Source organism: Spodoptera frugiperda, chromosome 18 (genome assembly GCF_023101765.2).
Source record: "Spodoptera frugiperda isolate SF20-4 chromosome 18, AGI-APGP_CSIRO_Sfru_2.0, whole genome shotgun sequence".
Classification (NCBI taxonomy): domain Eukaryota; kingdom Metazoa; phylum Arthropoda; class Insecta; order Lepidoptera; family Noctuidae; genus Spodoptera; species Spodoptera frugiperda.
In genome coordinates, this window is record NC_064229.1 from 995,690 (window position 1) to 1,019,642 (window position 23,953).

A 23,953-nucleotide genomic window follows, 5' to 3' on the forward strand; every position below is an offset into this window, starting at 1 on the left:
AATTGAATAACAGATAATAGGGATGAATTATATTCAAGAGGTGAATAGATACAGAAGAGGTCCCTTGTGTCTATTCACCCTTTGAATCCTATTCACCCTGTTTTGTCTTGTATTATTAGTGGAAGTCCATGGGAAGTTTGTGAAAAAAAATCATTCAGGCAGTACAAAGTTAGCCAGGTCAGCTACTTAGATGTACATTTTTATGTCTTTACTTAAAAAGCTCGTCTTTTGAATTTGTTTTGGTATTTCTTCTTGAGCTACTTGTTGAATTGAGTTGAGGATTTTCTCCTGTGTTGTGGGTGCGTTTACAAACATACAAGTTCACATGACACCCAGACCCGAAACAACAATTTGTGGATCACACAAAGAGTTGCTCCGTGCGGGGATCGAACCCGCTACCCGTTGCCACCGCACCAACCGTGCAGTCTTAATTGAGTTGAGTTACAAACTTGTGTTGTGTTGGGTTGGATTCTCCGTATGTTGGTTTGTTAATGAAGCCAGGTGTTTGTTCCAAAATGTTTATTGGTTTGAAAAAGAATGGCTATTTATCGTTACCGTCAGTCTCTCTCAGATCAAGTTGTATATATATTATTTTTATATTTATATATAGCAAGTAAAAATGCAGTGCTTTTAAAAAAAAATCTCAGATTATTAATATACCTTTGAATATGGATCTGAAGTTTTCTTTGATTTGGTACAATTGTTTATATATTTTAAAACTTATATATTTTAAAAATTAAAAATATTTATACATTGTTATTATTATATATTTATAAGCAATAAAATTTATGTGGAGATTATGACAAACCCTTTCATAGAGGAGGCCCATTTGTAGTCCAGCGATGGACTATCAAGGGCTGTTTGTGATGACTATATTGTATTATGTTACTGTCGGCTTTAAAAGCCCTTTAAAGCAGATTAGTTGCTGCGATTGATTGGATGGTGAGAAATGTTTCTCCAGTGAGGATTCTGTCCCTTGATCAAGGCTTGTTATTGAACAAGTTCCCAAATTTGTTGTCTACTTAGCCTTCTTGTATTTACTGGTTCGCATAATTCTGTTGCTAGGATGTTAGTGTGACCCTGATGATTTTATTAATATTATATTTTGCTATAGTTGGTTGAAATTAAATTTTACAGGTTGATAGTCCGACAAATATTTTACACACACACACACACTTTTCCGGTTTACATAATTGATTTACCTTCATACTTAAACAGGCTTAGGACTGTCATTCTAGTCAGCTTGAAAGTTAGGTACATTATTATTTGCTACCGACAATCTATATAATCTGGTATTCTAAATTCTGTACAATACCAAGGCAATATAAGGAATACGGGTACGGTCAAAAAGATTAGAATGGCGTATTTAAAAATCATGTATCAATGTACTTAATATTTATAAACATTTACATCTATCATTATAAATTTGTTTTGCTTTTTTATTGTTTTTTTTTTTTGGGTTTTTTTGTTTTCTTTTTTTTTACTCTTTTTATTTACATATTATGATGTAAAAAAAAGCATTTGGGTGATTTTTGACGGCTTCAACAGTCTTCTTCTATCACTAACAACTTGCCCAGCACTTGAAAATACCCTTTCACACGAAACAGACGTGGCTTGGATGCAAAGCCTACTTAGGACAACAGTATATAAATGAGGATATATCGCTCATTCACAAGAAGGACTTCACAACTAAAAATGACTACTTTTGGGAAACGCGGTTTTAAACATTGTTATTATAATAAAAAAAAAAATACACAAATAAGAAGGCTTTAAGACTCAATGCATTTTATTTCACATTTATCAGTTATCTTAAATCAATCTTATTCGTGAGTAGGGGAGACCGGGGTTGGAAGTCACATTTTTAAAAATATTCATTTTACTACAAAAGTTTACCATTTGCAAATGACGATTGTTGACCAATTAATAAAGTAACTATAGTAATGTATAAAAAAGTAAAGTCTCTTTGTATATTATTATCTGTTAAGCAAAAAAACAACATTTTTCTGAAAGAGAGAAGTGTGACTTTTAACCCCGAGTCTGGGATGGTTGTCACAGTATATGGGGTAAGAAGTCACAAATAAAATTACATAGAGTTTATGAGAAAAAAGACACTTATTTGAATCAAAAAAGTATTTATTTTAATAACAAATACAGGCAGTAATCTTTAACATACGTATAATTGCACTCAACAGGTTTTTTTCTTTGAAATTAAAAGCTTAACATAAAAACAATCATTATTGTAAGTTTTAACCTAGTCACTTTGGCCTCAGGTCATTATTATTTGTACGTTTTATTATCATAATCAGTCATTTATCTCTTATGTAGCTACTAATCAGTCATTAGACCAAACTGTTATTCTGCATATTACTCTGAATAGGTATTCAGAGTCATAATTTACCAAACAAGAGGAACTTAAACTTGCTTTAAGCAAATATAATATTTTTAAATATACTTAACACTTATTGTTATTAGACCTCTCTAAGAAAACAAAAAATAACAAAATATAAAATAATAGTATAGTTACCTATTTATAAGCAAATATTTGGGACGTTTTTTTAATCAGTCAGTGACTTACAAAATATGTTTTTATCAAATATCCTTAACCTAATGAAGTTATGATCAGTATTCATATCAGTCTGAATATTCAGAGTCACAATTTTGACAAATGTAATTTGGTAGTCCAGGCGTGCATTCTTCATGGGCCCAAAGCTTGCAATCCTGACATTGGACCCATACTTCTCTAGACCTGCTAGCTGAGTATGGCGACAGACACACTAAACAGAAATATTCATTCTCAATTTCACTCTCTTGACTGTCAACAGATTTCCTCCTTTTCTTATTCCCTTTAGTAACGCAAATGCACCGAATACCGACCGGTGATCGGCGCGGGCGAACAAAATCCTCCAAAAGATAAACAAAATATTCAAGATCGTATAATAAAAAATGCTTTTCCGAAAGTATATTAACTATGAATTAGAAATATGTTCATAATTTTGCCCTTTTACGACTATTTTGTACCTATATTTCGATTTAAACTCTTACGCTTGGAAAAATACTAAAGTCCCCGTATACCGACCGACTGCCGACAGATGTCCGTGATACCGACTCCTCAGGAACCTGAATCCGTCCGACCCGAACGCACATTGTAAAATCAACTCTATATCTTAGCAGTAGAGTAGAAATTCGTAAAACAACTATCTTTCTAAAACTATTCACGCATTGTTTTTGGATTCGATACTGAAATTACGATAATGAATTTTAAAATTTAACATAACATTACGTTTTTTAACACTCGGAGATGTAAGCAGAGAACATACAATGTGACGTCTACTTTTCAACCTACCGTGTAGGTAGTTATTTATTTTTTAATTAAGTTTCCTAGTATTTCAGCATAAGATTTACCTACATCATGTCGATCTTAATTTATTATGCCTAATAAAGAAATTGTTCGTATTGGTTAAATGCGAATGGTCTTTAAGTACCTATAGGTAGATACCTATTGTTAAGATACGTAATTAGGTAAATTCGTGACTAATCTTTTCTATGTATCTACCTATACATTACATACTATGTATCGTACATATGGTAGGTACTTATTTTATTTACTTTACTACTTGTAGGTTGTAGGTACAATAAACCTCCGTAGTTATTTTCGGAACATTATGTGTCGTAGGTATTACGTACAAGTACTATACCTATTACTAACGTTTTTGTCGTTCATCCCGATGACTTACTGATGATGTGCTTATCATGTAATTTAAAAAAAACACCAAAACCTATATTTCCTTAGTTAGTCGGAACAAGGGACAGGGAAACAAATCGTATCCAGACTACGACCAAACCTGTATTTGTATAATAAAACGTCTTAACTGAAATTTATACCATTTTTTTAGTTACTTTCTACTCTACTATTACTTATTAAGTTGTAACAATATCGTATTCATGAAATTCTTCGAAATAAACATAAAATATAAAGGTTTACTTCTAGCAAGTCTTTGTGAAGGAATCGTAAATATATCGGAAATATGTCAATTTGAAACGTAAATTACAACAAAGAATCCATTATAGTTAGCATAGGTCGGATACCGGTCTAATATCTAAGGATAGCTTTAAGAATAAGAAACTAATCACAAAACACTCCTAAAACAACCTACGTTACAGAAAATTAGTGTCATTCATAAACCTTAAAATTCCGTTTACCGACCAATTTGGTCGGTATTCGGTACGTCGTCATTTTGTAGGGCTCCTTATTCCGTCCAACATTAATTTATCGATAAATCTATAAAAACATGGAATTTCTGTATGCATATTGAAATTATAAGGACTCAATGAACCAATAAATCACATAAAGTAAATACATTCTTAGTTTACCCGAGTGATCATCGTCAAAATCGAGATCTTTTATTTCACTGATTTATGTTTTTTTCGCATGAAAATTTACGCAAACTGCACCTTTTTTATATTTCGCAGGACAGTCGGAATGTGCGTTAACCCCACAAACCCAAGTTTTGACTGAAGGTGAATGATGAATTAATGTATTGAATAAGGCGTATTTCAAGACTTTCGCGCGATAAATACACAAATTAGCGTAAATAAACTAAAATGGTCGGATAGAGGAGGCCGGTCGGTAACCGGTACCTTTGCGTTAACTCTTTTCTTTTCATTTTTCTCACTCAAAACTCTTTTCGATACTTTTTTTTTCTTCGCATCTTGTTCCTTTTTTTTCTCTTCTAAATATGTCTTTTCCGGTGTATCTGTTAGGATTGCTGATTTACATTTTCTTTTATCAGCTCGTTGCAATTTGCGTGGAGGTGCTTTTGGTAGTGGTTTCAAAATTTGGGGTGATACAGTCAGAAAAGTTCTTACACCACTTGGACCAGGTATCGCCGTGGACTCCTCTAAAACTTGACTCTGACGTGTTGCTTCTGGCGTCATTGCACGATCAACAAAGTCATTATTATCTTCTGGCAATGCAGGGTTATCAAGAATAGATGGACTTGCAACAGGTTCGTTAGGGCTAGTGTTGTTGTCTTCAGTAGGACAATTATGTGATGAATTGTCGATGACATTGGGAACAATCTCATTATCTTGAACCGTAATTAATGGTCTATCCGTGACAGAAGATGGCATATAATCATGCTCTTGAAATATGTCTCTATTGAATGGACAAATCCCGCAGGTTTTATATCCTGCGACAATATTGGATGGAGTTGCTGCCAATGGAAAAGCCTGTGCAATTATGCCTGGAATTTCATAAATCGTCATATGCTGTCCAGGGTGATTAATCATCCATTGATCCATAGCGTTGTTAATATACTTCTTCAACGGACCGTAAACTGACCTGTCCAAGGGTTGTAGGCGGTGTGTGCAGTGAGGTGGAAAAGATAACATCACAATGCCATTTTCCTTTGCAAAGTTTAGTCCTTCAATGGAAAGGTGGGAGTTATGATTGTCTAACAGCAAGAGACATGGTTTCTCCTTGGTTGATTTTACGTGATTATGAAAATGCTTCAGGAAATCAACAAATAATTCTTCCGTCATCCAACCAGATGGATTACTGCCTCCTTTACAGCCAATTGGTCCATCTCGTATAAAATGTTCTTTGAAGTGAACCCTCGGAAAAACAAAGTATGGTGGAACTGAATTACCAACTGCTGAAACAGCAGCAGCTAAGGTTACTAGTGTGCCTCTTTCTGCTGAGGTTATAGCACCGACTTGTTTGAAACCCTTTTTAGCAACAACTTTGTTTGGTTTTTGGACAGTAGTTACCCCAGTTTCATCCATGTTCCATATGTCATGAGGCTGAATATTATTTCGTTTAATTACTGATTCCAGGTTATCGAAAAAATTTTGGACATTATGGGGATTAAAGCTTGTAGCACGAGCTAGACTGGTAGCTTCAGGTGTTCTAATAGACAAAGTTGGGTGTCGCTTCAAAAATGATGTAAACCAGTCAGCGCCAGCTAACTGGTTTGATTCCCAAGACTTTGGCACCTCCAATTTATTAGACACAGCAAGCTGAAACGCTATTTTCCGAACTTCTTTTGGTGACAGTCCAAAATAAACGCTTGAAGCCAAAAGTAAGTAGTTTTCCAACTCTGCTTCTTGTTCATCGTTAAAGACCTGACGATTCTTTTGATAGCCTGTTCTTGTAGAAGGTGTTGATACGGACATGTTACTAATCTCTTCGGCAGTAAACTTTTTACAATACCTCGTTAATGTGCGATAATTAATTCCAAAATCCTTCGCAACAGACCGTATGGATTTGTTATACGATTTTACTTCTCTGGCAGCACGCAGCATCAATCCTGGTGGAACTAATCCTCGAGTAGTCTTCCTCTTGTGAACCCTTGGCATATTGGAACTGGTACTGAAATAAACAAAGTTAGTTAGTTGAATTATATAGCAATGTTCTAAAACACACAGCCAGCATGTATACTTTGGGGCAGGTTGTCACATGTGACAACCTGCCCGCAAGAACGTGAGACAACCTGCCCCAAAACACGGTTTAGAAAAATAACCAACAAAAAAAAGTCAAATGAAAGGATATCAAAAAACTACAGAGCCCTATCATTAAACAAATATTTACCATCATAAATGTATGGAAAGCTTGTTAGTATGTTAATTTTTCTTGTACTTACGAGGTTCGATGCAGTGGCACAAAAATTTACTTTCACTGTGCGAAAAAAACAAACGTACGTATTGTCGTCACGGCATTACGGAGGCCACTGACTTGAGGTGGGGAGCGAGGTATTGCTGTTGCGCTTTTGTGACGTCATTCAATAGACTCATTCGTTCGTTCGTTTTTGTGTTATGGCCGCTGTGACAACCAACCCGTGAGACAACCATACCCGGTCTCCCCTAAATAGTTAGTATTTAAATTTATGTATCACCTGGTACAAGTTGTGCCGTTCTTCTAGAAAATATGAATTACTTTTCTTTTAATTATCCATCTTGTGTCACTGTTGATAGTAAATAAATTGAAACTTTGAAAATAAAAATGAATTTAAATAAAATATGACTTTTTAGATAATCATTTATTTGCTTTTATAACAAAACAGCCTTCTGCTTAAAAACTAAGAACTTTAAAAATCCTTCAAAACCTCTTAATAATTCTTATAAATTGAAGTATGTAACTAATGAAATTTTAATCAGTCTCATAAAAATTATAAACTTAATACCATACAATACAATTTAACATACAAATCTCTCTAAAATCACATAAACTCTTGTAAAAATCAACATCAAGTAGGTACTTAAGTTATTTTAATGGCATAATCAGTCTCATATAATAGTCTCGTGTACCTTAGCCATTTTAATATTTCAATGAATTCAGCTTACATAAAATAATATAAAGTAAATTTATAAGGAATTATAAAAAGGAGCATAAAAACTTGGTATGGCTTTCTTATTTAATAAGCCAAGCAAATAATCGTTCTTCTTCTTACTTAATCCGGGACGCTGATTGTATGCTTTTTTAATATGTATTTCAAAATTTCTTTTCATTTTTATTACTTCTTCTCTCTTGAAATCTACATCTCTATATGAAGTTTTAAAAAACAACATTTGGATGATCTTTTTAAAATTTGACAACCTTGAGGTCAGTAAATTTTATAGAGTCTCCATTTTCATCTCTTACTACATTAAATCCCATTTGGGCACACACATCCTTCCAGTCCAGAAAATCTTCATGTGACATCATATTTACCTTAAATGGCTCAGGTTTAGTTCTCGCAGTTTTAACTGCACTTATAAAGGCCTCCGGAGTATACATAGGACCGCCGCGAACTTGTTTTTTAACTTGACGTTCTATCAGTGAATGAGCCGAGTCTCATTCTGCGTGTGCCCTTTGATTAAGTATTTATGAGTAATGGCTTTAATATTTGTGTAGCTTCGAATAGCAAACATGTACATTGATAGCATCATTTTATTTTTTTGCTGGCCTACGCAATTATCTGAGTAGAATATGATTTCTATATCATCACCATTGGAGGCCAAGTTTTGTATGTATTTAAAAACACATGTCCCCAAATCGTTAAAAAAGTTAAATACATTAAGTTTACTCACGTAGTAAAACAAAGAAGTATCTCCCTTCGGACACTGGAATACCGCCTGTAAGTCATACACATCAGTAATTACGAGGTCATTTTCCTTGTCTTTAGCTTTTTCTGCTTTACAAATATCCTATACTATCAAGTGCCTATCATAATCTTCTTTTCTGCTGTCTTTATCTTCATTTTCACAGTTCTCATAAATGACACAAGTATCGCAGCGATCTTTCTTTGGTTTAAAGAAAGAAATATTTAATTCTTCTGTAAATATCTTATAAAATAACATGTAGTTTCGTAGTATGGAACATTCTTGCTTTTGCAAATGTCAACATAATCTTTATGTATCTCAGCTATTGATCTGCTACCATCTATAAATTCTTTTGACGTGTTAGCACGGGTATAATGAGATTCAATTTTCGGTATGGATTCTATGTGTGCTTTTATGGCAGATCGAATAGATTCATCAACTTTTGGATGATTAAATCAAAAGATGATTAAACAATCTGCCTGCTGCGGTTTTTCCATCGGACTACAATGTGGGTGTCTTCAAGTCTAGAGTGAATAGGCTCTTAAGAAACTAGTGCGCCTCACCATCAACGATTACATCACTACTTACCATCAGGTGGGATGTAGTCAAGCAGTAGTTTTTGTCGAATAAAAAAAAAAAAAGAAATTAAAATGTTTACCTCTATAATCAGGTGCCAAAATGGTTCCTGTCACTTTATTGCATTTAAACATCACAGTGCGTATCGGGCGATCGGTGATCCCAAGGGTGTTTTTGAAAAAAGAGTTTGCAAACTCTTACCTTTTCGTCATGCAAATTGAAAGAAAATGCATTATTGTACTCCCTCTTATTTCTAGTACCAGCTTCTCGGACATAACGATATTTGGGCTTAATGACAGTCATGCAATTAGATAAATATTAGAGATGAAACGGATATCCGGTAACTATCCGGCGGCCCTAATACTATCCGTCCGAATACCGGATAACTACTATTCGGCCGGATAGATATCCGGCCTGCTTCATTTTGCGTTCAGGTACAATTTTTTTTTGTCGCTGTACTTTTATAAGATTTGCCCGTATTCTTTAATTTTTTCACAACATTTTTCTTTCAACCACATTCATTGCGTTTGCGTTTTTTGGCTCTTGGAGTCGAATCAGACTCAACTATATTTTCAGAGTAAGTAGCCTCTGGAATATTACTAGCTTCAGTCCCTGGTTCATTTCTCTGTGTAATTTCTTCGTTGGCACTTGTGTTTGCCAATCCTTCAGCGTTGAGTTCCGATAAATTGTCGTATGAATAATTTGATGGTGATTCTGGCTGATCAAGATTTTCTGGATGGTAAAGAGGATCTTTAACAGAATCATCACTATCTGTAAATTTAGAAAAATATTTTATTTTATTTACAATTTTAAATTATACAAATTACATGAAATACATTTATTATTTATACTAATATAGAAATTTACCTGAAAATATACCTATTGATTAAATGCGTACCTTCTTTAAATGATGCAGAAGATGAACTATTAGTAGAACTAGAGCTACTAGAAGAACAGGAGCTAGAGGAGCTTGATCTCGATCGAGGAGTTGCATTAGGTCGAGTTTTAGTTACATCTATGTCACAATTTGAACCAATTTTGCATCCCTCTTCCGTCTCTGAAAAAAGGGCAAAAATATTACGTTTGTTCACAAAAATATTGAAATAAACAATCAAAAGTAAAGAAGTACCAACCTTGCACAGATACATCTGTAGGTTTATTTGCATTAATTTCGTTGTTAGCAGTAATCAAAGCCAATATTTTTCTCCCTCTGGTAGTAGACATTATGAAGTTTCGAAATAATTCAGAATCTAAAAACCATATAAATATTGTTATTAACGTCATAACGTTAAATACTTACGACTACTAATACCGACTTTTAGCGTCTATAATGTCTTTTAACGAAATATAGATATATATCATAGAATATATAACAGATTTTCACTAGTTCAAATTACTTAATGTTTATAACGTATTAAGTGGAAATAATTCATATCAAAACCTAAAATAATATTATCAATAATGACACAACTTACCTATGAAATCTGTACAAAGTTTTAGTTTTACAACGACATAAATCGTAACAGGTCATTCTGTTACAAAGTAATAAAATGATTTTTCACTTACCTTTACGAGAAGCTCGTCATAACACGAATTATGACGTCTCTTCATTAAAATAGTACGTGCACTCCGTTCGACAAACTCGTGGCAACTGGAATGTGACGGTACCGAAAAAAGCGTCGCGCATGAGCAAGATCGATATAAAATGACACAACCTGTCTCGCTCCCTCATTTGACGGCTGAGCGTTATGTCGTTTTTACAGTGAATAAAGTTGAAAAATCTAATTCTTTTTGTGTATGTAACTCAAAATTACCGAATTTGGAGATGTGACGTCCTTCTTGTGAATGAGCGATATTATGATGTAAAAAAAGCATTTGGGTGATTTTTGACAGCTTCAACAGTCTTCTTCTATCACTAACAACTTGCCCAGCACTTGAAAATACCCTTTCGCACGAAACAGACGTGGCTTGGATGCAAAGCCTACTTAGGACAACAGTATATAAATGAGGATATAATATGTTTGCGACTATGCCACCATTTTAATGGGTCTTCTTTCCTATTTAGTGGTTCCTCAAGCAAGTATTTATTTAGTAATTCTTTTATCCCAGCTGCAACAGAACATTCTGGACGTGTCGTCCAGGTCATCTCCATATCAAACTCTTCCCAAATGCTGGAACTTGACTGGACAGGTTCTTCCGGGGGAAGTTGTTCTTGGACATCGATTGGAGTGATTGGATTAGGGACCTGTATGCGAACTTCTGCAACCCTACGTCTTAAATTTTCGATCGCCCTTTTGTATGCTTCTGGAGTGCGAAAAGCTTTTTGCTTGAAGCGTGGATCTAGTATGGCTGTATCGGCATATAAAGTATTTGATTCGAAATCTCGGAAACGAGCATTTATATTGTGGTTAAGCCTATTTTAAAAACTGCTATGTCAAGGTGTTGGTTTCCATTTATCTGCTGTACTACTTGTTTCGATAATAGTTTTGTGCACATAAGGACTTTTGATAGGGTAACATTTGAGGCCATGAGAGCCAGAGCGGCCTAACTTATTAAACAAAAAATTACAGTATTAAGGAAAAACAGTGAGCCCTGATTTAAAATAATTTTAACTTTAGTAAATAAATATATTATGACATTATTTGCGGTCTTACTTTCTTATTATGTAATATTCCTTAACTTTTAATGATTTTACTAACTCTAGTCATCATATCCATAAAATTATTTTCAGTTAGGCCACTCTGGCATTTGGGGTTTCGGGTGTATTGAAGAAAAAATTAAGCAGTTAAGCCAAACTATTTATTAATTAAGAAAAAAATAATTAAGATAGACATATATATAGACATCCTTACCACACTTTATCACTCAGCAGGTGATTGAGTGAAGTAGGGGTGTCTATTATTGTAAGGATAATTAAATTTTAAACATTTCTTGCTCACTCAATCACTATCCACTTCTTCCTCTCCCACATACAGATCGTTCGGTGCTGATGCATTTGCTTTTATGTTATTATAAAAGTCATGATATACTGGGGGAATGTATTGCAGAAGTTCTATCAAGTCCTTTTTCTTCTCCACGCTAATTTGTTTTCTCAAGGGATAAAGAAGGTCTAGCTCCAAGTCAGCAATATTGATGGAATTCCTTTTCTTAATGTTAACGTTTTCAAATAAGACCTCAGGATTATTTGAATATTTAAAAAATATTGAAAATGGGTGGATCTTGTGGTAAAGAAGCCACTGAATACTCAGCCACTTTACTTTTGATTTCTCTGCAGTGACCTTCCGATTGGTAATATTATTTTCAAGTTTTTTCGTTGAAACAAAATCATCTGTTGTCATTTTCATAATTTTAAAAGCATTCTTCTTTCTTGCAGCTTTTATAACTTTAATCCAATCGTCCGGTATAAAAATATCCTTAAAGAATTTTTTCTGTTTTTCAATCAATCCGAAGTCTTGATCACATGCCAAGTAAGAATGACCACTTACAAAAAATTTATGGTCTATTTTTTCTACAACATAGTTTGGATGACTAGTAATATATTGACAAAGAGTAGCCATTTTTATAGTTTATTCTGTTCTGGCCACCACATTGGTCAGAATATAAGATCAATGTTTTAGTCTTGACGTTTTCTTTTATGTAACGCAATAAACAAGACCCTATTTCCTGAGGCCCTCTCGAAGCTACTGTTTCGTCCCATACACACATCGTCGCAATGTCAGTTGCAGCATCATGTATGCCTAAGTTGTATGTCCATAGCTGCCTTTTATAATAACACACTCCAGTTGATATTACTGGAGTAGCTAATGTTTTCATGAGGTCAAATACGATTACAGTAACGTCTGTATCTTCTTTAGCAAGATTTTTATCTATTTTGTAATTGTCTTTTGCTGAGTCAGCTTTTGCAAGGTGTACCTTTTTCTGTAACTCAAATTGTTCTTTTGCTTCTTGTGAACTAGCTGCATCTATCTTAATCTTAAGGTTGTCACATTTTTTGCAAGAATCAGATATAGGGGCATGAAATGATAGGTTGAAGTGTTGATTAAATACTTTTCTGAACATAAAATCTGAAACCCTTTCTGACTCTGGAGTATCATTACAGTAAAGAGCATACATTTTCGGCAAACTTAGATCCGGCGCTAAGAATCTTCTGTTCGTGCTCTTGTGTAGTGTGTAATGTGATTCATACTTCGGGAATTTATCAATGAATTCTTTGACGCGTTGAATCTTTTCTTCACTTGTCTTATTGACAGGGGCATGCCTTCCCCTTGCATCAATGGGTGGTGTAGGAATGGACAGTTTCCTTTTTAAAACTCTGGATAGTCTTCCATCAGATACTGCAAATATTTTTTGAAGAATTCCTTACATACCGTAGTGGACAATCCTTCAGAATTCGGCATTGTATACACCCTGGTATTGGAGCGTCTAGAATCAGTTTGTTGGCCATTCGTGGAAATAGAGGATCTCTTTTTAGGTAACACTTTCACTAATGAAAAGATGTAAGATGACTGCAAATCAAAATTTTCCATAGCATAAAATCTATTAAAGAGTTCTTTTTGCTGTTCAGAATTAATTTTATCATGGCATTTCTGTGCACATTTACATGGTATATCTGTGTTTATACTTTTCGAAGGGACAGTGTTACCTTTTGTATTTACATATTCCTCTCCTTTAGCACGTTTCTCCTTGCGGATATTTTTTTTCCACTTACTTGGCTATCGTAGTCGCTTTCTTGGCTTACATTGCTCTTCGGTATTTTCTGGGCTTGCAGTGGGATGAGCGACATTTGGGGACTGGTTTTCTGCACCCAAAATGTCCAGTAGATCCACGTCAGCTGGCGATGGCGACCTTGTTGGCAAATACTCCGAGCCTGAATCTTGATAGGGATCGTCCTCATCCACGCCGAAGATTTCTGAAAGTAAATGATTTGCATAAAAAATACCTCTTCAATTACCTTTAATAAAAACAACTTTACATGTAACTTCCTAGATAATTATTTACTTCAATAATTGCTTCAAACGTAACATAACCCGTAAAATTTTCGATCGCCCTTTTGTATGCTTCTGGAGTGCGAAAAGCTTTTTGCTTGAAGCGTGGATCTAGTATGGCTGTATCGGCATATAAAGTATTTGATTCGAAATCTCGGAAACGAGCATTTATATTGTGGTTAAGCCTATTTTAAAAAACTGCTATGTCAAGGTGTTGGTTTCCATTTATCTGCTGTACTACTTGTTTCGATAATAGTTTTGTGCACATAAGGACTTTTGATAGGGTAACATTTGAGGCCATGAGAGCCAGAGCGGCCTAACTTATTAAACAAAAAATTACAGTATTAAGGAAAAACAGTGAGCCCTGATTTAAAATAATTTTAACTTTAGTAAATAAATATATTATGACATTATTTGCGGTCTTACTTTCTTATTATGTAATATTCCTTAACTTTTAATGATTTTACTAACTCTAGTCATCATATCCATAAAATTATTTTCAGTTAGGCCACTCTGGCATTTGGGGTTTCGGGTGTATTGAAGAAAAAATTAAGCAGTTAAGCCAAACTATTTATTAATTAAGAAAAAAATAATTAAGATAGACATATATATAGACATCCTTACCACACTTTATCACTCAGCAGGTGATTGAGTGAAGTAGGGGTGTCTATTATTGTAAGGATAATTAAATTTTAAACATTTCTTGCTCACTCAATCACTATCCACTTCTTCCTCTCCCACATACAGATCGTTCGGTGCTGATGCATTTGCTTTTATGTTATTATAAAAGTCATGATATACTGGGGGAATGTATTGCAGAAGTTCTATCAAGTCCTTTTTCTTCTCCACGCTAATTTGTTTTCTCAAGGGATAAAGAAGGTCTAGCTCCAAGTCAGCAATATTGATGGAATTCCTTTTCTTAATGTTAACGTTTTCAAATAAGACCTCAGGATTATTTGAATATTTAAAAAATATTGAAAATGGGTGGATCTTGTGGTAAAGAAGCCACTGAATACTCAGCCACTTTACTTTTGATTTCTCTGCAGTGACCTTCCGATTGGTAATATTATTTTCAAGTTTTTTTCGTTGAAACAAAATCATCTGTTGTCATTTTCATAATTTTAAAAGCATTCTTCTTTCTTGCAGCTTTTATAACTTTAATCCAATCGTCCGGTATAAAAATATCCTTAAAGAATTTTTTCTGTTTTTCAATCAATCCGAAGTCTTGATCACATGCCAAGTAAGAATGACCACTTACAAAAAATTTATGGTCTATTTTTTCTACAACATAGTTTGGATGACTAGTAATATATTGACAAAGAGTAGCCATTTTTATATTTCTGTTCTGGCCACCACATTGGTCAGAATATAAGATCAATGTTTTAGTCTTGACGTTTTCTTTTATGTAACGCAATAAACAAGACCCTATTTCCTGAGGCCCTCTCGAAGCTACTGTTTCGTCCCATACACACATCGTCGCAATGTCAGTTGCAGCATCATGTATGCCTAAGTTGTATGTCCATAGCTGCCTTTTATAATAACACACTCCAGTTGATATTACTGGAGTAGCTAATGTTTTCATGAGGTCAAATACGATTACAGTAACGTCTGTATCTTCTTTAGCAAGATTTTTATCTATTTTGTAATTGTCTTTTGCTGAGTCAGCTTTTGCAAGGTGTACCTTTTTCTGTAACTCAAATTGTTCTTTTGCTTCTTGTGAACTAGCTGCATCTATCTTAATCTTAAGGTTGTCACATTTTTTGCAAGAATCAGATATAGGGGCATGAAATGATAGGTTGAAGTGTTGATTAAATACTTTTCTGAACATAAAATCTGAAACCCTTTCTGACTCTGGAGTATCATTACAGTAAAGAGCATACATTTTCGGCAAACTTAGATCCGGCGCTAAGAATCTTCTGTTCGTGCTCTTGTGTAGTGTGTAATGTGATTCATACTTCGGGAATTTATCAATGAATTCTTTGACGCGTTGAATCTTTTCTTCACTTGTCTTATTGACAGGGGCATGCCTTCCCCTTGCATCAATGGGTGGTGTAGGAATGGACAGTTTCCTTTTTAAAACTCTGGATAGTCTTCCATCAGATACTGCAAATATTTTTTTGAAGAATTCCTTACATACCGTAGTGGACAATCCTTCAGAATTCGGCATTGTATACACCCTGGTATTGGAGCGTCTAGAATCAGTTTGTTGGCCATTCGTGGAAATAGAGGATCTCTTTTTAGGTAACACTTTCACTAATGAAAAGATGTAAGATGACTGCAAATCAAAATTTTCCATAGCATAAAATCTATTAAAGAGTTCTTTTTGCTGTTCAGAATTAATTTTATCATGGCATTTCTGTGCACATTTACATGGTATATCTGTGTTTATACTTTTCGAAGGGACAGTGTTACCTTTTGTATTTACATATTCCTCTCCTTTAGCACGTTTCTCCTTGCGGATATTTTTTTCCACTTACTTGGCTGTCGTAGTCGCTTTCTTGGCTTACATTGCTCTTCGGTATTTTCTGGGCTTGCAGTGGGATGAGCGACATTTGGGGACTGGTTTTCTGCACCCAAAATGTCCAGTAGATCCACGTCAGCTGGCGATGGCGACCTTGTTGGCAAATACTCCGAGCCTGAATCTTGATAGGGATCGTCCTCATCCACGCCGAAGATTTCTGAAAGTAAATGATTTGCATAAAAAATACCTCTTCAATTACCTTTAATAAAAACAACTTTACATGTAACTTCCTAGATAATTATTTACTTCAATAATTGCTTCAAACGTAACATAACCCGTAAAATTGTTCAAAATATATTCGTTATGAATATATTGATAAAGAAATAATGTTATTTTATCGTATATGAAAATATTATGTTAAACTTACCTTGCATTGTCTTTTCTACATTACCAGAGGTTCCTGCTTCCATATTATCCATTTTAATTAGCAGACACTAACAACAAAACAAAAACTAAATAACAGCAAATCACAGCTGATCATCATAGATTAAAAATTGACAATTTGGCCTAAACGTCAAGATGTTGTGTTGCCATAGTGCAAAAATGGCTTACACTTAGGCCATTATAGCACTACTAAACTTTGCAAAATTCAAATAGGCAAAGATGGTTGATCATAACGCCATCTCTGGGATGCTTTTAAAACTATTTTTAGGCCATTGTGGCGCTATAAGATATCGTTTGCATATTTTTTGTCAAATAAAATTGGTTTTGAAATAATGTCAGTTAGGCCACTCTGGCTCTCATGGCCTCATTTTGTTCAGAGCGTATTTCTAAAGTCACTTCATAAAACGGTCGGAGAATTGGTACAATTTTGCTAATGAGATGCCACTCTACGGTTTGGATGTTGAGGTCACTCCGTGTTAGGGCTATTGTGCTGATAACTGCATCTTTTATTTTAAGGATGCGTTCAAGCATATCAAAACAGGAATTCCATCGAGTTGGACATTCTTGTTTTAGTTTCAAATGGGGCAAATTCATCTGATTCTGCGCTGTTTCTAGATATGCTTGTGCTTGAGCACTCCTTTTAAAAAATTCTCCCACAACTTTAACCTTCTCTCCTGCTGCAACAGTTTTTAGACTATCTTGAACAACCAGATTTAATAAATGAGCGAAGCAGCCTACGGAGCGCCATTCGCCCAGGGTTGCCAACTCAATGCCACGGTTGGGTGCTAAGTAACATCTCAAAAAGTGCTAAATTGGTATAAAATTTTAACAATAGTGCCAAATATATGAAATAAGAAAAATAACGTGTAGAATAAAAAGTTTTAATTTTCAAATTGTCATGACATTAATATCAAAGTTATGTTATGTTACATTTAAACAAAAATAAAAAATATATATAGTTAAATTGGAGGATGTGACCATCAAAATTTAAAAAAATTTAAATATTAAAAATCTTATTATCGTTTAATCTAATCATCATCCTCACTACTTGTACTGTCTGTCTCTGCTGCGGTTCCTTGTACAGCTGTTGAAGTGGAGGGCTGTGGCTCATTTACACTTATAGCAGACTTTTTAAATTTAAATGTGTACATATCTTTCTTGCCTATTTTTTTTTAGGATATCTTGAGGTATATCATATGTAGGTATATCATATGTTTTGTTCAAATGTTTGAGTCCAGTTCGTATACGAATAATTGAATTTAGGGAGTCCAAGTTAATTTTGTTCCTCAATTTATTTTTTACGATGTTTATTACGCTAAAAACCCTCTCAACGTCCGCATTTGAATGTGGCAATGTGAGCACTGTAAAAGCCAACGAAACCAGTTCGCTATACGAATTTTCATTGCTTGCGTCCTTAAAATCTGACATTTCAACCTAAAATTTTACTGTATCAGTCACATTTTGCCCAAGTGTTGCTAGTTAGGCTTTTCCATTGGGCAACAATTTTATCAATAGTTTCTGGATTCTGTACAAAATGTTCCGCTAACTTCACAACTTCGACGAGCCCTTTATTTGGTTTTAAAGCGTTAGTGACGCTCATGCAGTGGTCTCGAACGTCATAGAGCGAGATCGGTAGAATTGCCAGATAAAATCGGTATATTTCTACCCAAAATCGGTATTTGACAAAAAAAAAATATTCTATCTAATTCGTTTATTTATTAAAAAACTTACAGACTAATTTATAACAATGACGCTTAAGTATAATTATTTATTATGGTACCAATATTCTTTGGCCATAGCCGAGGTCATCTTGGAATTAATTTCAAACTCATAACAATTAGCTGTATTAAAGAGTCGTTTTGAATGTAATAGGCTAGTGATTGATTCAGTAGACAGCCTATTTCGCTGTTTTGTTTTCAAAAGATTAATATGTGAAAATATGCGTTCAACCCCAGATAGCAATATAAACTTGTTTCAAACTTGCAATAAGTTTGATACATCAATCAAACTTGCTAGTTTCAGTATGACAAACTTGCATGAAGTTTGTTATGACAAACTTGCTCTAACCTTGTTACGGCAGTAATATATTTTTTATCCAGGCTGTCCGGTTCGAAAGTTAAGTAATCAGTAATAAATTAATAGTCCAGCCAATTTAGACTATTGACCCCTGCAAAAATTCTCAGTAAGCTGAAAATTTGCATAGATGTTAGACACCATTGTTATGAAATTGTGAAAAGTCCCCATCTATCCCATGTCTGCAAACATTTTTATTCAAGGTCAAAGGTTGCAAAAAAGGGTTTTTTTTAATTTCTCATCCAAACGGTTAGCTTTATGATAAAATATGCCAGACAAAAATTGTAGATCATGCAATTATCGACAAAAATTGTCCTTCATGCTGTACATTTAGCTACCTAGTGCGTTTTTTTTAACCCTTGTCGTGGCAAGAATGTTTTTTTGAAAAAAAGAAAAAAAATGTATATAGGTAGCTTCTTTGGGCTATAAATAACATCAAAAAAATAAATAAAAAAATTTATATGTAAATTTTGGAAAAACAAGATGTATACTATTCTATACATTGCTACACGTACAGTGATTATTGCATTTTTAGGAATGTATATTATGCTATACATTGCTATGTTTAGGGAGAGTTGGGATTTTAACATATACCTAAAAATTATTGTAAATAACATGAATTTAAATAAAAAAAACTGTCTTGGTGGAAATAAAAATGTTTAATAAAAAGAATTCTTTTACAAAATAATCGTAACATAATAATTCAGAGACCCTATTGCTTGCGGTGGTACTCCAAAAAACAGTTTCGATTCTTCACATAACAAAGATGAGCCTTACATTTTATGCACATTGTACTTGCCTGGCCAGCTTTGCAGTACTTGCACCTCTGATATCCGGTTATTTGCGGCCAATGGTCATATTTGTCATACCGGACATCATCGCATGGTCGTTCAGATACCGGTTTTTTTATTTTTGCTTTATCGGGAATAGCGTCTAAAATTTTCACTGAAACGTTTCGACCTCGTTTCAGTAGGCCGCTGTAGATTTCATACCTAAAATCTTTTAGGCGATCCTGCTTTCTAGTGGTGTTGGTCATTATGTCATGTCTCCGACGTAAAAGCCAAGCGTTGTTGATGCATATATCCAAAAGCTGCGAGAAAATATTCATATACCACCTGTGCGATCTTATTCCAGTGCGATATAATGCAATCAGCATGTCTGCCAAATCAACACCTCCCATGTGACGATTATAGTCTTTAACAATTTTAGGACATTTTACATCAACACGAGATTTTGCTTCTTTGCTGAATCGTTTTATATTTTCGACAGGGTATGCATCATCATAAGAACTCACCAATGTGACCTGTTTATTATCAAACCACTTGACAACACTAAGTTTATTTTTATTACAAACAACCTGACAGAAGGTACCTCTTCCTTTCTTTTTCAAAGCCTTTTCAGTTAGCAGTTTAATAGCAGCATCTTTGAGTCTATTTTGTCTGATTGTTCCTAAACTAAATATACCATAATTTTCCCTCAACAAATGTACCAGCTCCAAGGAAGTAAAATAATTGTCAAAATATACCACACTTGCTTTAGCGTCTTTGGTGGGTCCTCTGTTGCATAGCACAAAGGCCAATTCATTTCTGAATTGGCCCATTGTAAGTAGACTCTTTTTGGGTTCACCTCTTTCTTGAGCATTTTTTTTATATATAATCCAAGAGTTTATAATAGCTAGATCTAATAAATGATAAAATATACGCAAGTACCACTTTTTAGACCTTATTGTTATGTGGTTTCTGCCCAAAAAGCTATCCATCAGATCTACTCCTCCCATATGCTTATTGTACTCTTGGACAATAAACGGGCAAGTAATATCAATTTTTCCTTTTATTGTCCTGTCATATCTATTGACTTTAGTTACAGGCAATGCTCCAGCATAAGAAGATAGCAGGGTTACTATTTTATTATCTTTCCAAGCCACACAACTCAAATTTATACCATCATGCACAGACACTCTTTCCTCAAAACTACCTCTGGGCACAGATTTTTTCATGAAGTTTTTCTTCTCTGGAAGTTTATTATTTGGAATCCTGTTTTGTTGCACAGTTTCCACTGTGTGAATGCCTGATTTAGCTAAAAGAACTACCAATGGCAAAGATGTATAAAAATTATCAAAGTATATGATATGGTTTTGCTTTCTTGGCACTCCTCGAAGTAAACGAACTACAATATTTCCTGTTGAACCAAGATCTGGTTCATCTGTGAGCTTTTCTGTATTCTCTTGTCCAGAATATACCTCAAACTTATGGGCATATCCCATCAAATCACACAGAACATATAATTTGAAGCCCCATTTATGGGGCTACTTAGGCAGATATTGTTTTAAAAAATGCCCTATTTTGGTAGAACACATCTGTTCATCCACAGAAAGTCTTTGATCCATTGGCACTGTGGCAAACCTCTCATTGAGATGCTTGATAACAGGGCGGATTTTATAAAGCCTGTCCATGTTCTGGATGACCTATAGGTTTGTGAAGATCATTGTTATTCAAATGTAATGATAACTTTATTTTCTCAAACTTGTTCAGTGACATTGTTGAAGAAATGGGCTCATATCCAAACTTTGGCGACCAGTATGATCTTGTGCTAGGAGTTACTGACATGTACAGTAATATACCAAAGAACTTATACAAATCATATTCTGTAACTGTTATAGATGAACTGGGATTACTCTGTATTATGTATAAATTTGTCTCCGCTACTAATGTTTTGATAAAATCTTCACTGATAAAATAGTTAAAACATTGATATGGAGTTTCTAGGTGTTCTACTGCTTCAGGTGGTCTACCTGAAGCAGTAGAACTCCCCAAGAAAGTAATTTTATCTGTGTCATACACCAGATTCCTTTTTTTCCAAATCAAGTTTCTTTTGTCAAATTGAAAACTGGATGAAGACTGCAAATTGGATGAAGTTGATGGGTGAGAGGGTTCTTGATCTTCTGTTTCTACAAGAGGAGGATCAATGTCAGCAGTTTCATCCACATCATCCCCATCATCATCATCATCGTCGTTCTCCTCCTGCAACACTCTTATAACGTCAACATAATCGCGGTTTTCATCATCGGAATCTTGGTCATCGAGGTCATCTTCTGAGAGCCAACCGCCTTGTAACTTACTAAGATAATCTTCAATATCTCTTTCTTCAAGTTTCCCTAAAAACAACATAAAATAAACATTTACAAAAAAATGTTTGCCATACATTACAAGTGAAATTACTGCATAGAGATGTAAATTTCCATCACATAGTTTTGAGCAATTTATTCACAGTGTTTTGATATATTTTTTTTTAAAAAAAAAAAAAAACGTTGCCCCACATTAGGATTTTCTCCTGTGTCGTGAGTGCGTTTACAAACATACAATTTCACATGCACATGACACCCAGACCCGAAAGAACAATTTGTGGATCACACAAAGAGTTGCTCCGTGCGGGAATCGAACCCGCTACCCGTTGCGCGGCAGCCAGTTGCCCAGCCACTACGCCAACCGTGCAGTCAAATTGTTCATAAAACAACAAAAACATGAAAACAAACCTTATTTCCACTCATTTTCACTTTTACTGTATTTTATATATCCGTTTATTTCCATAAAACAAACTAAAATCTCGCTCCTTTTTTCCAGTCACAACAACAAACAGCGGAATGACAAGTTCTAGGCCTGGTAATTGACAGTGACGTTTGCTATTTTTTGACAACTGCGTTTTGTTGTACGCAATAGTCGCTTAAAATGTTGCCAGCAACAACAAATTTACAGTACAAGGGGTTTTGAGTACCTTTTTTTGTTGACTAAATACTATGATTGAAATTTCCCTCACCATGCAAAGAAGGGATATAGCTCTGCTACTTCATTCTAGCAATATTCTTCTAAGAATGTTTGTAGTAAGGCTACGAGCATTTCTGCCACCAATCCCAGCCAAAAATTTCATCTAAAATATGAAAAGTCATTAACATTATTCAGAAAAAATTATAGTAAGATACCTATAATATGTAAATAGGAATGTAAGAAGAGTGTAAGTATTGTAGTAGTGAGAGAGAATGCATGAGTTTACATTTATATATGTTACGTATTATTAATATGTCTATAACTTGGTAAATTAGAAACGTAGAGTGGAAGTCAGCACTTTTAATTGGTCACTCAATGTCAGCAGTTAATTGACTGTACGGGTCGGAGGGATCAGGCTGTGGATCTATTCCTCGACGCACCCGTGATATGGTCAGTGAGCAGTGGACTGTATGATGATGGAGAGAAATAATTCTAATACTGATTTAACAATACTTTATTCCTGATTTTCCATAGGTTACAAATGATGTTAACACCGTAGTGGATTGACTTACGTGACTACTAAATTGACATTACACACTCTGACGATACATTAATGTTAACTTTACGCAAAAGGATCATTACGACACTTACATAATGACGTTCATTGACACACTGAGGACGTCTCGAAAGGAGTCGTCCTGATCGTTGTCGTCCAGGGTGGCCCAAAAATCGTGGATCAAACAAACCAGGGTGACAGAGGAGGTGATTTTCAACAAAAAATCTTTCTACAGCATGGTCATAACTTATTTACGTAAAAAGTTATGATTTTTTTAAATCATAACTTTTTACGCAAATAATAATAAACTACCTACTAATAATATAGAATTTTAATAAACTACCGATTCACTTACAATTTAATTAATACAGGAAAAAGTTGATAAAAAACAACAAAACAAAAGGTGTTGTATTATGAAGAGATAATTGTATTATTACAAAAAAATTAATTACAGCTCTGGGTACCAAATTTAAAAAGCAATTCATTTTTTTCCGTCAACTTTGAAGCATTACAAAAAATTACTGCTCATTTTGAGAGCACCCGTGAAAAAAAAGTGTACTACGTAAAAGTGACCCTGTATTTAAAAACAATGCTGTTTTAATGCTGATTGAAATGAGGTATAACACTTTAGTGTCAGACTTTTAGTTCAGGTTTTATGCGAGTTTTTTTCATGTCAAGGAGCAAATTTGGTACAAAGGAAAATTTGAATAAAAATCTTGAAATAAAAAAAAAACACAATTATGAGTTGATAATTTTATTAATTTTTTTACAGTAAATGTTCAAAATTCCTGCCTCTAACCATTATGCACAATCTGCACCGCCTAATAAAATTAGCACGTTAGGGCGCTTGTACACGCTAAGAAAATTTACCGTTCCTGCTGCAGACAAGACAAATTCTTCGTGTATACGACAAGAATTTTGTCTGTTCCACACACGAAAACTTTTCGTGTCTTCCGCAGACAAGACCAATGGAAACGTGTACACGACACGATTTTTTTCGTTCAGTCGTCAGTCGGGC

The 23,953-nt window shown here is 34.4% G+C and overlaps 3 protein-coding genes across 4 annotated transcripts; all 3 read right to left on the minus strand.

The window, feature by feature from the left end:
- Positions 1–7: 7 nt before the first annotated feature.
- LOC118273720 (uncharacterized) lies at positions 8–6,865 on the minus strand. Its single transcript, XM_035590822.2, has 2 exons — positions 6,642–6,865; positions 8–6,370 (listed from the first exon to the last, which is right to left on the minus strand). The coding sequence occupies exon 2, from the start codon at positions 6,355–6,357 to the stop codon at positions 4,555–4,557; it is 1,803 nt and encodes a 600-aa protein (XP_035446715.2). The 5' UTR covers positions 6,358–6,370; positions 6,642–6,865; the 3' UTR covers positions 8–4,554.
- A 2,211-nt stretch (positions 6,866–9,076) lies between these two features.
- On the minus strand, positions 9,077–11,170 carry LOC118277033 (uncharacterized). 2 transcript variants are annotated; one of them, XM_050700422.1, is made up of 4 exons: positions 10,222–11,170; positions 9,789–9,905; positions 9,554–9,712; positions 9,077–9,426 (listed from the first exon to the last, which is right to left on the minus strand). In XM_050700422.1, exons 2-4 carry the CDS (start codon positions 9,877–9,879, stop codon positions 9,164–9,166), a joined length of 513 nt encoding a protein of 170 aa, XP_050556379.1. In that variant the 5' UTR covers positions 9,880–9,905; positions 10,222–11,170; the 3' UTR covers positions 9,077–9,163. The 2 variants fall into 2 exon arrangements, with proteins under 2 accessions (XP_050556379.1, XP_050556377.1); XM_050700420.1 differs by lacking the exon at positions 10,222–11,170 and having other exon boundaries at positions 9,789–10,196.
- A 3,027-nt stretch (positions 11,171–14,197) lies between these two features.
- Positions 14,198–18,930, minus strand: LOC126911727 (uncharacterized). Its single transcript, XM_050700423.1, has 2 exons — positions 16,529–18,930; positions 14,198–16,318 (listed from the first exon to the last, which is right to left on the minus strand). The coding sequence occupies exon 2, from the start codon at positions 15,934–15,936 to the stop codon at positions 14,713–14,715; it is 1,224 nt and encodes a 407-aa protein (XP_050556380.1). The 5' UTR covers positions 15,937–16,318; positions 16,529–18,930; the 3' UTR covers positions 14,198–14,712.
- Positions 18,931–23,953: the final 5,023 nt, after the last annotated feature.